Raw genomic sequence first — 16483 nt, forward strand, 5'->3', positions numbered from 1 at the left:
CAGTGGGGTAAAGGGAGACTGAGCATAGGCAAAGGTGGTACACATGGTCTGCACAGATGGCAAGGAGAGGGGACACTCTGTGCCCAGGCTTTGAACAGGGTTGGCAGCAGCAGAAGAGCAGGGGGCAATGCTGCCAAGGACAATTAGGCAGCTATCTGCTGAGAAGAAGGCTCAAGCTGACAGATTTTGGGCCCAGTGGAGATAAGGGGCAACATCTCCTGTAGGAAGGGTAGAATCCCAGGCCTCTGGAGGTCACAGGAGAGGTAAGAGGAAGACAATGGAGACCAAACCTTCAACACAGGATTTGGTAGAAGATAGAGCTATCTGGAGATAACCACTGCTTTGTTCACCAATACTAGCCTCTTGGTCATCACTCCATCATTGGTGCTCATACTTTCAAGTTGCCGAGGCCCTGAGCTATGGAATTGCATTCCTACATTTTCCCACAGCTCTACCTCTTTGGCAACTTTTAAGTAATTCCTTAAAAACTCCTGTTTTGACCAAGCTTTTAGTCTGCCCTATACCTCCTTCAGTGCCACATGTCACATTTGTTTTGCCAAAATATTTCTGTGAAGCTCCTTGTGTTGCTCTACTACAGTGTTTTTCAAACTTTTTTTCCGGCGACCCATTTTTACCAACCGTCCAAGCTTCGGGACCAACCCAGCCGACCTTCGCTAACCAGGCTGGCCGATCTTCGCGACCCACGCCGGCCGACCTTCGCGATCCACGCCGGTCGACCTTCGCGATCCACGCCGGCCGACCTTCGCGACCCACGCCGGCCGACCTTCGCGACCCACGCCGGCCGACCTTCGCGACCCACGCCGGCCGACCTTCGCGACCCACGCCGGCCGACCTTCTCGACCCACGCCGGCCGTCCTTCGCGACCCACGCCGGCCGTCCTTTGCGACCCACGCCGGCCGACCTTCTCGACCCACGCCGGCCGTCCTTCGCGACCCACGCCGGCCGTCCTTTGCGACCCACGCCGGCCGTCCTTTGCGACCCACGCCGGCCGTCCTTCGCAACCCACGCCGGCCGTCCTTCGCAACCCACGCCGGCCGTCCTTTGCGACCCACGCCGGCCGTCCTTTGCGACCCACGCCGGCCGTCCTTTGCGACCCACGCCGGCCGTCCTTCGCAACCCACGCCGGCCGTCCTTCGCGGCCCACGCCGGCTACCTTCGCGGCCTATGCCGGCCGACCTGTGCGACCCACCATTTTCTCTGACCTTGTTTGCTGCTGACGAAAATGGAGGAAATGGTTTTGGGTCCCTTTGGCCCTCGTACACACTCCTCCAATGGAACCTGTTGGATGAAGATGAAGCCTTCCGGTGTTGGAAAGTATGGAGTCTCCATCGGTCCAAAGATCTGCATTTTGTTTCCTGTAAAATTTTATCAACTAAAACCCCCCCGAACTTGTAAAAAAAATAAAAATAAAATGAATAAAATAAATTAATAAAATGAATAAACCGCACCCCCAGAATGTGTAAAACAAAAAGCTGCAAACCGTTCTTAAAAAAAAAAAAGCGGCCGCACTGCGCATGTGCGCCGATGATCTGGCATGCATGCGCAGTGCGGCCGCATTATTTTTACATGTTCGCGGCCATTTTGAAGACCGTTTGCAACCGGTGTTATTACAGCCGGCTGCTGCGGCTGTTGCGCACAGATTTGCGCGATCGGGAGTGTCGCGAGGGATGGCTCCGCGACGCTCCCGACACCCACCCGCGGGTCGTGCCCCCGAGTTTGACAATGCCTGCTCTACTATATTAAGGCCGTTATATCTATTGAAGTTTTTGTTGGTTGAGGTTGCTCACTGCGGAACAGGGCTTACCATTTTTCCCTCGCCTCTGCCAAAAAGTTTGAAGCATTTTTAAAGATTTCAATTTTTACAACAAATGTATTATTTCCACAGCTACGCTTTAGCAGATGAAGCCTATAGATCTCTACGTGACCAGGACAAGGATCAATGCATACTTATCACTGGAGAAAGTGGCGCTGGAAAAACAGGTATCAATACGTTTTATCTTGTTAAATACTACAAAGTTTTGGCAGAGTTGGTTTACTAAGACAAATGGCAATGTAGCAGCCCATAAATTGATTCTGATTGGTGGCATTGTTCAGTCCCATCAGCTGTGAATTTGTGTTGACCCAGTGTAGGTGTTTTAGAGACGACAACGGCAGCGAAATCCGTCCGGGAGAAGCAAGTGACAACACCAACACCAGACCCATTTGCGTATTGCCCTCTGTAATTGTTTCTCCGGCACCCAAATGTATATCTACCTCCCAGTCCCCCCCCCCAAACAGATGCCTACTTATGTGTTATAAATAATATTGCCAATTGTACAGAGTTGCTGCTGTTGACCTGGTGCATAATACGTTACCAGTTACTTTATTTTATTTATTTATTTAAAAAAAAATTTTTTTGGGGGGGGATATGTTTGAGTGTGCCCTTTTCTTCTATATTATATATATATATATATATATATCTTATTCTGTGTAAGTAATGGTAAATATCCTTTGTTCAAAAAACAAATAAAAAACATTTATAAAAGAAAAGTGTAGGTGTTTTAAACGATGAATAGGTCTGGTAGGATAAATTTATCACTTTAAAGTTTTTACTAATGGGGGAGACCAAAATTGGGTATCCAAATATAAGAGAGTCATTAATAAAGCCAATCAGTATACAGGAAATATGGGAGGGATCTACCAATTACGTTGTACTTGAAAAGCAGCATGCGCAACGCGGCCGGTAGATGCCAGGAGATCCCACTTATGGGATCTCCTCGGCGCGCCAGGCCTTCTGAGATCTAATGCGATCTTGCGAGACGTCGCAATGTGAATCCCACCCATTGTAGGTGGGACCACTTTCTGGCAAATCTGTATATTAGAGTGAGACAGCGAGTCTCACTCTAAGATGAGTTCCTGAGATGTAACCAAGCCATGGGAACTAACTCTCTTGCCTTGGAGAGCGTTGACCAGTACTGATCTCCACAAATGGGGACCAGACTGAGCAGCACTCGTGGGAGTCTCCCAAGGGTTTGGAGGCCCTCAGGTGCATGCCCTCTAGGCAGGGTGGTAACCCTGGCACTGCTGGTGCCACCTGGGCACCCTGGCAGTGCCACATGAATGCCAGCCTGGCACTGCAAAGGTGTTCAGGTGGCACTGGTGTGGCACTGCCAAACTGGCATTTTTTGCACGGTGGTGATTGGTCTGGGGTGTGACGTGTTCAGGGGGGGTTCAGGGACCTCCTTATAGTGAGTTGGGGCTTGGGGGGGGGGGGGGGGATAGGGTGGAGGGTTCAGGGGTCATGCTGGGGCATGAGAGATTGGGATGCTCAATAAAAATGGCGTCCCAATCTTTCGCTGCTCTGAGTTCTGGCAAGCAGCACTCCGCAGTGCAGAAAACGAGGCTAAGTGCGACCTTGTCGGGGAGTTTCTCGCTGAGGCCCCTGATCTGCTAGGATGGGCGTTCGATAGCGCCAGGAAACGCCCGGCTAATTTCACATGCTGCGGGACTCCGTCCCATTTGGGTATATCACCCCAAAATCTTTTTGTAATATGAAACCTGCTACTACATGAACCAGCTGAGGTGAACACAAAAATCCTTTTGAAGGGAAGATGGCTAGGTACATGAGTGAGAATAGAAGGATATGATGATAAGGTTCGATGAAGTAAGATGGCAAGAGATTTGTGTGGAGAATAATCACCCTGGGCAAAATGCTTTGAGCCATTCACAAATTCCACGCCCCACCCATTCCCCACAACCCCCATCCCTTCCCCACAACCCCCATGTATCATTCAGCCTCACATTGCTTTTGATAGGACATAAAGATTTGGTAGAAAGTTATGGGTGGTGCTCAGTACAAAATCTGAATATAGGCTCTCCATAATTAAGTGCATGCTGTGTAAATATTTATTTTTGGGTGTTTAAACTTTTTACTTGAGCCCCACCCAGCCAGTAAGCAAGGCTGGGCTGGGGAGGGATCAATCAAGGTTGCTTCTCTTTGAGGTTGTGGCAGTGGCATGTGGATGGTTTTGTTTTTAATTTCCTCTCCCCAACCTCTTTCAAAGACTGGTGCCTGTCGTCTACTTAGTGTCTCCCTATAGCAGGGTGGCTGAGATCACTGGCAAGTTTTTTTTGAGGTATTAGCAGGGGATGGGGTGCACCTTGGAATAAAAGTTACTTTTTGAGTGTTTTTCATAAAGGTTCTGTGCACCCATTTAAATGTTAAAAACATGTTGAGGGTTGAAACACGGTAGTTTATTTGAAGTAAAAACAGAAAATGCCAAAAGTATTCAGCAGGTCAGGCAGCAAGTGTGGAGAGGGAAAGAGAAAAAAGGTCAATCAATGGCTTTTCAGGGCAGCACGGTGGCCCAGTGGTTAGCATTGCTGCCTCATGGCGCCGAGGTCCCATGTTCGATCCCAGCTCTGGGTCACTGTCCTTGTCGAGTTTGCACATTCTCCCCTTGTCTGCATGGGTTTCCCCCCCTCAACCCAAAGATGTGCAGGGTAGGTGGATTGGCACGCTAAATTGCTCCTTAGTTGGAAAATATTAACTGGGTACTCTAAATTTGAAAAAAAAAAATCAATGGTCTTTCATCGGAACTGGGAAAAGTTTGAAACTTTAAGCAAGATTGTGTGTGGATGTGGGGGGGGGGGGGGGGGGGTGGTGGTTGTGTGTGTGGTGGATGGGGGGGGAGATTGTGTGTGTGGTGGATGGTGGGGGAGATTGTGTGTGTGGTGGATGGGGGGAGGGGGGAGATTGTGTGTGTGTGTGGTGGATGAGGGGTTTGTGTGTGTGATGGATGAGAGGGTTGTGTGTGTGTGGTGGATGAGGGGGTTGTGTGTGTGCGTGGATGGGGAGGGTGTGTGTGTGTGGTGGATTGGGGTAGTTGTGTGTGTGTAGGGGGGTGTGTGTGTAGGGGGGGTTGTGTGTGTGTGTGTGTAGGGGGTGGTGTGTGTGTGTGTGTAGGGGGGGTTGTGTGTGTGTGTGTGTGTGTGTGTGTAGGGGCGTTGTGTGTGTGTGTAGGGGGGTTGTGTGTGTGTGTGTGTGTGTGGAGGGGAGGTTGTGATTGTGTGTGGAGGGGGTGTTTGTGTGTGTGTAGGGGAGGTTGTGCGTGCGCGCACCTGTGAAGATGGGGGGGTTGTGCGTGAGTGCGCACGTGTGGGTGGATGGGGGGGTTGTGTGTGTGTGGAGGGGGGTTGTGTGTTTTTGTTTGTGTGGGGGGTAGTGTGTTTTTGTGGTGGGTTGTGTGTTTGTGCGGGGGAGGATTGTGTGTTTGTGTGGAGGGTGGTTGTGTGTGTGGGGAGGGTTATGTGTGTGTGGAGGGGGGATTGTGTGTGTATGGAGGGGGGGTTGTGTGTGTGTATGGAGGGGGGGTTGTGTGTGTGTTTGGAGGGGGGGTTGTGTGTGCGTGGAGGGGGTGGTGTGTGTGTGTTTGGAGGGGAGGAGTGTTTGTGTGTGTGTGGAGGGGGGGTTGTGTGTGTGTGGAGGGGGGGTTGTGTGTGTGTGTGGAGGGGGGGTTGTATGTGTGTGGACGGGGGGCTGTGTGTGTGTGGAGAGGGGGGTTGTGTATGTGTGGAGGGGGGGTGGTGTGTGTGTGTGTTTGGAGGGGGGGTGGAGTTGTGTTTGTGTGTGTGGAGGGGTGGTGGTGTGTGTGTAGAGCAGGGGTTGTGCGTGTGTGTGGAGGGGGGTTGTGCGTGTGTGTGGAGGGGGGGTTTTGCTTCCAGGATGATCAGATCTCATGGAGGAAATTAAGGGAGAGCCTGCAAGGAGGGCCCTCCAGAACAGAAGGAGGATCGGGGCTTTAGTGCTGCCATAGCTATTGGAGCAAACAAACAGGGAGGGGAATGATAGGTACTGCACATGCATGACATTTAAAGGCCTGAGTTATGGGACAAACGACATTCCGGGACAATGTACTTGGATACAGGGATGATCCCATAAAATAAGGGCCAGTTGGTCACCCTATTTTCATGCACAGCAGGCTCCAGGCCATTACCACATGCTACAATACAAACGTTCTTTCTCATGTCTCCTAGCCATCTCTTTCCCAAGATATTAAATCTGTAGTCCTTGTGCTATCAGCTAATGAGAAGAGTTTCTTTTCTTGTCTACCTTATCTTTTTAAAAAATAATTTGAAGTACCCAATTCATTTTTTTTCAAATAATGGGGAAATTTAGCATGGCCAATCCGCCGACCATGCACATCTTTGGGTTGTGGGGATGAGACCCAGGCAGACATGGGGAGAATGTGCAAACTCCACTTGGACAGTGACCCGGGTCCTCGGCACCATGAGGCAGCAGTGCTAACCACTGTGTCACCGTGCCGCCCTTTGTCTATCTTATCTAAACCTATCAGAATCTTGTACATCTCTATCAAATATCCCCTCAATCTGCTTTGCTCTCTGCCCCAACTTTTCCAAAATTCCTAGCAACGAAAGTCCCTATCCCCATAGCCATTCTGGTGAATCTCCTCTGCACCCTCATGAGTTCCCTCACATTTTCCTACAGTGTAGTGACCAGAACTGGGCACAATACTCAAGTTATGGCCTAACCCAGAGCTTTATATAGGTTCAGCATAACTTCCCTGCCTTTGTACTCAACACCTCTATATATGAAGTCCAAGATCCCATGTGCTTTGCTCAATATGGTCTGCTACCTTCAATGATCGATGCACATGCATCCCCAGGTCCGTCATGACAATGATGTTGGTGGCACAGGGTCAAAGGGTGGGTTAATGTGGCAAATAAAGAAACAAAAGATGTGTCGAGAGGATGTGTGAATGGCAGAGTGCTGAACAGTTGCCGTTCAAAAGCGAATAGAAGGAAAAAGCAGGAGTAAAACTGAACCCGCAAAGGAAAAGCAAACAGAATAGGAGTAGAGATTGCGGTCTGAACTGTTGAACAGTGAGACAGGAGGGCTGCAAAGTGCCTAATAGTTGAAAGATGAGGCGCTGTTCCTCAAGCTTATGTCGAACTTCATTGGAACACAGCAGTAGGTCGACGATGGTCAGGTCAGTGTGAGAACAAGGTGTAGAATTAAAATGACTGGCAACCTGAAGCTCCCTTCATGGCCTTGGCCATCACTGTAATCCCCTGTAGACCTACAACCTTCTGAGCTATCTGTGCTCTACCAATTCTGGCCTCTTGAGCAGCCCCAATTTTAATAACTCCCTATTATTCAATTGGAGAGTATGGAGTGACGCACTGCATAGAGTAAACGGGGGTAACGGTTTGGTTGGGTGACCTGTACGACTTCCTATGGTTAGAGAAGATGAGCCTGATACATATGACACAGGCGAGAATGAGTGGGTTCGTTCAGGGGATAGCAGATGAGTGTGAGAGGTGTGGGCGGGGGCCAGCGCATCACGCGCACATGTTTTGGGGTTGCAAAAAATTGGGAAGATTCTGGGCAGGAGTGTTCGCGGTCTTAGCCAGGACAGTGGAGGAGGAGGTGGACGATATTTGGGGTTTCAGAGAAGCCGGAGCTTATGGAGAGGAGGAAGGCCGATGTCGTGGCCTTCACATTTCTGATTGCATGACGGCGAATTTTGCTGGAGTGGGGGTCGGCATCGCCCCCGGGGGTAACGGTTTGGTTGGGTGACCTGTACGACTCCCTATGGTTAGAGAAGATGAAGTATGAGTTAATTGGCTCTTCAGGGGGGGGGTTTGAGAAAAGTTGGGGGATGTTTATGATCGTGTTTGAGGGGCTGTTCGTTGCAGGGGGTGAGGGGAGAGGGGGGCACGGTAGCATAGTGGTTATCACTATGGCTTCACAGCGCCAGGGTCCCAGGTTCGATTCCCGGCTTGGGTCACTGTCTGTGCAGAGTCTACACATTCTCCCCGTGTCTGCGTGGGTTTCCTCCGGGTGCTCCAGTTTCCTCCCACAGTGCAAAGATGTGCAGGGTTAGGTGGATGCTAAATTACCCTTGGTGTCCAAAAAAGGTTATGTGGGGTTATGGGGATGGGGTGGAGGTGTGGGCTTAGGTGGGGTGCTCTTTCCAAGGGCTGGTGCAGACTCGATGGGCCGAATGGTCTCCTTCTGCACTGTAAATTCTATGAAAAAAAAGGGGGGAAATCTGTGCAGACTCTACAGTTGATTGTTGGGAAGATTGATTTCCGGGGTGTTTATTTGCTGTAACCTGTTTTGATACATGTTTGCAATAAAATATATATTTTTTAAACTCCCCATTATTGATAGCTGTGCCGTCAATTGCCTTGACTCCAAGCTTTCAAATTCCTCCCTAAAGCGTTCTGCCTCTTTACTACTCTTTTCTCCTTTTTTGATGGTTTCTACAAGCCTATCTGTTCAATCAAGCTGAAGCTCTGATAAAAGCAAATTACTGTGGATGCTGGAATCTGAAACCAAAGAACAAAATGCTGGAAAACCTCAGTAGGGAGAGAAAATAGCTAACATTTTGAGTCCAGATGAGCCTTTGTCAAAGCTGTAATATCGTTTTGAGGCTCAGTGTAAAATTTTGCATGGTAATCTTTTTGTGAAGTCCCTTGGATGTTTTACTAAGTATAAATTGTTAATATAGAACTACAGGATTCTCTTGAATGCTTCAGAAAGCAAGAAAGGGATTCAGCTTAAAGTTATTTCTATGTCAGCATAGCGCACATAATATAGAAATTAGCTGATTAAAAGGTTTTTGTATGCATTTTCATTGAAGTTCCATGCACTAAGTACATAACTTCTCAAATGCTATCCTGTCATTAAGGTAGATTGGTCAAGGTCACTGATTTACAGTGCTTAAGTAAGCCGAATTGCATTTTTATTCCATGAGATTCTGAACTTTTTTAAACCAGAGTTTTGGGGATCATATTCCGAAGTCCATAGATTTTCCCATGAAAATCACAAATTGTGGTCTTGGAAATGATAAACATTGGTTATAGTGGGCGTGTTGACAAGGTTCAGTTCTGTGTTCCAAAGAGGTAGATTTTTCAATTTTCCTCTCACATTCCCTCATTCCGTTTTCCAACATGCCAGTTCCCCCCACCCACACCCCTCCCCCACTCCAACCCATTCTAATTCACCATCCTCCTCTGTCAGACTCCTGTTGCTTCCTCTATCCTAAATGTCATTAGTTAAGGAGATAATTGTTTGGCCTATCATTCACTAAGTTCCCAGGAGTCCTGCTGTCCTTGCACTGTTATTCGTATACACCACCAGTGAATTACATTTGAGTCTGCCACAATACCTGTTACTCCAGCAATAATTGACTCATTGATTCTTAGCCGGCCGATAGTTCCACTGGTTAGCAGCCATGTCTTTAGTTGTTGAGGTCCTGAGCTCTGAAATTCCATCTCTCCTCCCTCTCTCCATTTAAGATGTTCTTTAACGGCTACCTCCTGGTCTATGCTTTGGTCTCCGGTCGTGATGTCTCCCTTTGTGGCATTGTGTCAGTTTCTTTTGGTTGGAGAGAATGCACAAACCTCCCAAGAACCCATCCATCGGGTCCTGCGCGTGAAAGGCTCCGCAGATTGCGTGTTGGACTTATCAGCCGTCTCGGAACTCATCAAACAGGTCATCCTCAATCCCAGGGACTGTCTAAGAAGGATAATGATCCTGCTCCTGTGAAGTGCCTGAAGCCACGTTAAAGGTGTTCTATGAATTAAAGTTGCTGATGGGTGCCCTCTGGTATTATTTTGTCCTAGTGGCCATTATTCACAAGTGGACCTTGATGGGTGGGTGTCAGCAAACTCTTCAGCAATGGGTGCCAGCACAACCAAGCCAGATCTGACCGTGTTCCAAGTGCTTGCACCTCCAGCATGAATAAGGGCAGCAGGTAGCACAGTGGTTAGCACTGTTGCGTCACAGCGCCAGGGACCTGGGTTCGATTCCCGGCTTGGGTCACTATCTGTACGGAGTCTGCACGTTCTCCCCGTGTCTGCGTGGGTTTCCTCCGGTTTTCTCCCACAGTCCAGTGATGTACAGGTTAGGTGGATTGGCCATGCCAAATTGTCCTTAAGTGTTCAAAAAGCTTAGGTGGGGTTACTGGGTTACGGGGATAGAATGGAGGTGTAGGCTTAAGTAGGGTGCTCTTTCCAAGGGCCGGTGCAGACTCGATGGGTTGAATGGCCTCTTTCTGTACTGTAAATTCTATGATTCTATGTATCAGAGTCGAGGATGGAAAGCCTGTTCCATTTCACCCAAGCCAAGGACACTGAGATTTAATACAATCATAGTCTATTGCTGTCCCGCCTGAGATTAGGTAACATAGTAGAGATCATGGTTCACATCTGGACCTATCCTGTTCTTTTGTGGTTTACCACCTCACTGTCTTAACTAGCTGAGTCACCAAGTTAGTTGATTTTTCCTCAAACAAGTTGTGTGATAGATTTTCTTTGCAGCTGAATTCTTACTGCCGATGTAGAAAGGAATGGGTTGATGGGAAGTGTTTTATTTTTAGCTCAGGCGCCCAGCTGGAATTGAAGTGCTTCTCAATTTGCATCAACTTTTAGGATAGAGTTTGTGAGAATTTGAGGGAACTTTATTACCAGATGTTCATTATTTGGAAAGTTTTTTTCCCCTTGTGTAAGAATCCTTTTCTTGTCTAATTGTTAAATGTTCAGCGCTTTCCCAAGTTTATTGAATGAAAAGAAAGGCTACAGCGCTGGAAGGTAGTGTGCTTTTTTTGTTTCAAAAGTCCACAAACATAAGAAATATTCGGGTTCATAGAAAGCCAGCTGGATATCATCTCCAGATGACCAGAGACTGACTGTAAATGAAACATTTTTACAATTCCGGGAGAATAGATGATTCCTAAGAACTGGAGTCCAAAGAGTGGCTCCTAGGATATATAAATTTTTATACCGGAAGCTTTCTAACCTTACAGATTATGGCAATAATCTTCAGATTATTAGTAGCATCTTGTGATACTCTTGTATTCTGGTCAGAGTTTAATAATTTTCAGTAGCAACCCAAAGAGAATCAAAAATGCGAAGTTGTTAGCAGCATTGAATTAGCAGCTTTGGCTAAATTTCAAATTCATGCTCCTCATTGGCCACTTAGAATTGATCCTTATGGGGCAGCTGAAACTCACTCACAAGTGAGTGAAATAAAAAGGCTACTTGTGGTGAATATATTTTAAGTCAATTTCCGGATGCGTAATTGTTCCTGGGAACATTGTGAGTGTGGTAAACCACGTTATTGTGTTCATTGTATTATATTCACTGTGCTGCGTTATACATGCCTGGGCTTGTCCAGGCTGGCTCCGCCTGTGGCTCCTCCCCTCGGGGCTTCTGTATAATAGTGGCAAGTCTCCGCCTCCAGAGCCAGTTCGGGTTCAGGGGCAGGAGGCTTGCTGTTTAGTGTATTTAAGCCTCAGCTATGTTTATCACTCATCGTCTATTATTGACTGATCGCTTGCACCTGGACCCACAAGCAGCTGACGCTGCAGAGACTTTTGAATACTGACTAAGCTGCTTCGAGGCCTACCTCGTATCTTTCAATGAAGAAGCAGGTCCTCCAGAAGAAGCAGGGTCTCCACGCATGGGTGAGCCCAAGAGTCTTTAACCTCATCAGGGACGCCCCCTCCTACGCGGAGGCGATAACGCTGCTAAAAGGACATTATGTAAAATCCGTCAACCAGGTATATGCTAGGCACCTCCTCTCCACGAGACGCCAATGCCCTGGGGAATCACTCGTGGAATTTCTGAAGCGCCTTGCTGTCGAAACTGTGACTGCCGGGCGATATCGGCTACCCAACATGCGGAGCCGCTGATAAGAATGCCTATGTCGCGGGCATGCACTCGAACTATATCCGCCAGCGTTTATTAGAAGGGGGGACACTCAGCCTCCCAGAGACAGTCCAGCTCTCCAACTCACTGGAGGTGGCATCCCAGAACTTGTGGGGCCTACACCTCCGACTGCGCGGCACACTCGTGGGTGCAGCCATCAACCGACCCGGGCCCAACGCCTGCCTGCGCCGCGCAGCGGCCTGCCAATGCCGGAGGTCCGAAGTGCTACTTCTGCTGCCAGGGTACTCACTCCCGACAACGCTGCCCGGCACGGAACGCTACTTGTAACGGCTGTGGGAAGATGGGCCACTTCGCAAAAGCCTGCCAGGCCCGACACCCCCCCCCCCCCCCCCCTAAATCTTCTAGGCCCAACAGCGTGCCTGCTGCTGGTCGGGGCCACCCCCAGCTGCCGCACCATCCGCCATGTGCGACCCGTGGGCGCCACCATCTTTAATCTCAGCCAACACGTGCGATCCACAGGGGACGCCATCTTGGACGCCATCTTGCACCTCGCCCACCACGGGCCGCCATCTTGGATGCCATCTTGCCCCTCGCCCGCCACGTGCGACTCATGGGGGCCGCCATCTTGGGACCCCTCTGCTGCCTCCTGGGAACCCAGCGCGCCCGACTGTATGCTGGCCGCCGCTACCGCTGACTGGTCCGCCGACAGTCTTCCAACGCTCACCTCCGTCACACTGGACATTTCCCGACCTCGCGAAATCTACAATGGCCGTCCGGATCAACGGGCTCGAGACGGCCTGCCTTTTCGATCCGGGAGCACGGACAGCTTCATACACCCAGATATGGTAAGGCGCTGCTCCCTCCCCATCCTACCCGCGACCCAGAACATCTCCCTGGCTTCCTGATCCCATGCAATGGAGATCCCGGGGGTACTGTGTCGCGACCCTCACTGTGCAAGGCGTAGAGTACACCAACTTTAGGCTCTATGTCCTCCCCCATCTCTGCGCTGCCCTATTACTGGGGCTCAACTTCCAGTGCCACCTCCAGAGCCTTACCCTAAAGTTCAACGGACCACTGCCCCCCCTCACCATCTGTAGCCTCGCGACACTTAAGGTCGCCCCACCCTCCCTCTTCGCAAACCTCACCCTGGACTGTAGGCCCGTCGCTACCAGAAGCAGACGCTGCAGTGCCCAGGGCAGGGCCTTCATCAGGTCGGAGGTCCAGCGGCTCCTGCGAGAGGGGATCATTGAGGCTAGTAACAGCCCCTGGAGAGTCCAGGTGGTGGTCGTCAAGACTGGGGAGAAGCACCGGATCGTCATCGATTATAGCCATGCAATCAACCGGTACACACAGCTCGATGCATACCCCTTCCCCCGCATATCTGACATGGTCAATCAGATTGCGCAGTATCAAGTCTTCTCTACAGTCGACTTGAAGTCTGCATACCACCAGCTCCCTATCTGCCCGGAGGACCACCAATACACTGCCTTCGAGGCAGACGGCTGCCTCTATCACTTCCTCAGGGTTCCATTTGGCGTCACCAACGGGGTCTCGGTCTTCCAAAGGGAAAAGGACCGAATGGTTGACAAGTACGGGCTGCGGGCCACGTTCCCGTATCTAGACATCATCATGATCTGCGGCCGTGACCAGCAGGACCATGACCAGAACCTCTGGAGCTTCCTCCACACCGCGAAACTTCTGAACCTCACTTATAATAGAGAGAAATGTGTCTTTCGCACAACCCGCCTGGCCATCCTCGGCTACGTCGTGGAACACGGAGTCCTAGGGCCGACCCCGACCGCATGCATCCCCTCATGGAACTCCCCCTTCCCCACTGCCCCAAGGCCCTAAAGAGATGCCTGGGGTTCTTCTCTTACTATGCCCAGTGGGTCCCCAACTACGCGGACAAGGCCCGCCCACTGATCAAGTCCACCACGTTTCCCCTGGAGACTGAGGCTCGACTGGCCTTCAATCGCATCAAATCAGACATCGCCAAAACCGCGATGCACGCTGTGGACGAGTCCATCCCTTTCCAAGTGGAGAGCGATGCGTCGGACTTTGCTCTGGCAGCTACACTCAACCAGGCAGGCAGGCCCGTGGCTTTCTTTTCCAGTACCCTCCATGCCTCCAAAATTCGACACTCCTCCGTCAAAAAAGAGGCCCAAGCCATAGTAGAAGCTGTGTGACATTGGAGGCATTACCTGGCCGGCAGGCGATTCACTCTCCTCACTGACCAACGGTCGGTTGCCTTCATGTTTAACAATATGCAGCGGGGCAAAATCAAGAACGACAAGATCCTGAGGTGGAGGATTGAGCTCTCCACCTACAGCTATGACATCTTGTATCGGCCCGGGAAGCTCAATGAACCCCCAGATGGCCTCTCCCGCGGTACATGTGCCAGCACACAAGTAGACCGACTCAGGGCCCTCCACAACGACCTCTGTCACCTGGGGGTCACCCGCTTTTTCCACTTTATCAAGGCTCGCGACCTGCCCTACTCCATCAAGGAGGTCAGGTCCATGACCAGGGACTGCCAGGTCTGCGCGGAGTGCAAGCTGCACTTCTATCGACCAGACAGAGCACATCTGGTAAAGGCCTCCCGCCCTTTTGAGCGCCTCAGCATAGACTTCAAAGGGCCCCTACCCTCCACTGACCATAACATGTACATCGTTGATGAGTACTCCAGATTCTCCTTCGCCATCCCCTGCTCTGACATGACCTCTGCCTCTGTTGCCAAAGCCCTGCACAGCCTTTTCGCCCTGTTCGGGTTCCCCGCCTATATCCACAGTCATCGGGGCTCCTCCTTCATGAGCAACGAGTTGCGTCAGTTCCTGCTCAGCAAAGGCATCACCTCCAGCAGGATGACCAGCTATAGCCCCCAGGGAAACGAACAGGTGGAGAGGGAGAACGCGACGGTCTGGAAGACTGTCCTACTGGCCCTATGGTCGAAAAGTCTCCCAGTCTCCCGCTGGCAGGAGGTCCTCCCCGATGTGCTCCACTCCATCTGGTCGCTTCTATGTACGGCCACTAACCAGGCTCCTCATGAGCGTATGTTTGCCTTCCCCAGGAAGTCCACCTCCGGGGTCTCGCTTCCGTCCTGGCTGACTGTCCCGGGACCCGTTCTTCTCCGCAAGCATGCGAGGAGTCATAAAACTGATCCCCTTGTCGAGAAGGTCCTGCTGCTCCATGCGAACCCCCAATATACCTACGTGACACACCAGGATGAGCGGCAGGACACGGTCTCCCTTCAGGATTTGGCCCCCGCAGACTCCCCGGCGACAATCACCACCACACCCCACCCTACACCATCTCCCCCCCACCTCCCTCACGAACTGACTCCCGCAGGCCCACCGAGGACAAGCACCACCACCCCCGCCCATACATCCCCCCCCCCCTTTCGCCGACTCAACATCTGGGTGAAGAAAATGACAACACTCTCCCGGACGCGCAGGTCTTGACGTCGGCGCCAACGCCACAGCCGGGACTGAGGCGGTCATAGCGAAAGGTCAAGGCCCCCGACAGACTTGACCTTTAACACCACTTCACCCCCACCGGACTTTTTTTAAACAGGGGGTGAATGTGGTAAACCACATTATTGTGTTCATTGTATTATATTCACTGTGCTGTGTTGTACATGCCTGGGCTTGTACAGGATGGCCCCGTCTGTGGCTCCTACCCTCGGGGCTTCTGTATAAAAGTGGCAAGTCTCCGCCTCCGGACCTTGTTCGGGTCCAGAGTCAGGAGGCTTGCTGTTTAGTGTCTTAAAGCCTCAGTTACGTTTATCACTCGTCGTCTATTATTGATGGTGTATCAGCGAGGCCAACTATAAATTTGTATTCTTTTACCTTCTGGTGGCATGATGGCACAGTGGTCAGCACTGCTGCCTCTCAGCGCCAGGGATCTGGGTTCAATTCCCGCATTGGGTGACTGTGTGAAGTTTGTTCATTCTCCCTGTGGGCTTCCTCCTGGTGCTCTGGTTTCCTCCCGCAGTCCAAAGATATGCAGGTTAGGTGGATTGGCCATGCTAAATTCCACCTTAGTGTTCAAAGATGTGCAGGTTAGTTGGGGTTATGGGGATAGGGTGGGGGAATGGGCCTAGGTAGGGTGCTCTTTCAGAGGGTCGGTGCAGACCTGATGGCCGAATGGCCTCCTTCTGCACTGTAGGGTTTCTAATTCTAATTCTAATCTTCTTCGGAAGGATTTCCACCTGAAACAAAGAGAACCATTTACATAGAATCACATAGAATTTGGAGCAAATGCAAACATTTACGATTCACAGAAGCCTCCTCCCATCCCTCTTCTTCTGACCCCATCAGTATATCCATCCATTCGCTCCTCCGACTTGTGTTTGTCTATCTTCTCCTCAAATGTATCTACGCCATTCACCTCAACTACATTTTGAAAAATTCATTAATGGGATGTGGGTGTCACTGCCTCAGCCTACATTTACTGCCCATCCCTAATCGCTATCGAGAAGGTGGTGGAGAGCTGCCTTCTTGGACCGCTGCAGCCCATGTGGTGTAGGTACACCCACAGTGCTCTTTAAGGAGGGAGTTCCAGGATTTTGCCCCAGCGCCAGTGAAGGAACTACTTGTCATAGTGAGCGCCACATTCTTACCACTCTTTGGGCCACACAACTTCTTGTGTATTCAGCTTCTTTTATGTTTTCCCTGCTAAGATCCTTTGCTTAGGACTTCCGGTTGCGGCGATGACCAGCTAAGCCACACGTTTCGGCGGCTCCAGCTCCAACGGACCTTCGGGCTCTTTTAAGAGCCCCAACGGG

At 50.6% G+C, this 16483-nt stretch overlaps 1 protein-coding gene across 5 annotated transcripts in view; it reads left to right on the forward strand.

Annotated features, from left to right (window-relative positions):
• Positions 1-16483, forward strand: part of myo1b (myosin IB) — a 436008-nt gene that overhangs the window by 139146 nt on the left and 280379 nt on the right. For all 5 annotated transcript variants that reach the window (XM_072478525.1, XM_072478546.1, XM_072478553.1 and 2 more), the window contains one exon: positions 1907-2001. In XM_072478525.1, coding sequence (XP_072334626.1) covers positions 1907-2001 — 95 coding nt within the window. The remainder of the gene's footprint in view (positions 1-1906; positions 2002-16483) is intronic.

Source organism: Scyliorhinus torazame, chromosome 2 (assembly GCF_047496885.1).
Source record: "Scyliorhinus torazame isolate Kashiwa2021f chromosome 2, sScyTor2.1, whole genome shotgun sequence".
In the NCBI taxonomy this organism is placed as follows: Eukaryota; Metazoa; Chordata; class Chondrichthyes; order Carcharhiniformes; family Scyliorhinidae; genus Scyliorhinus; species Scyliorhinus torazame.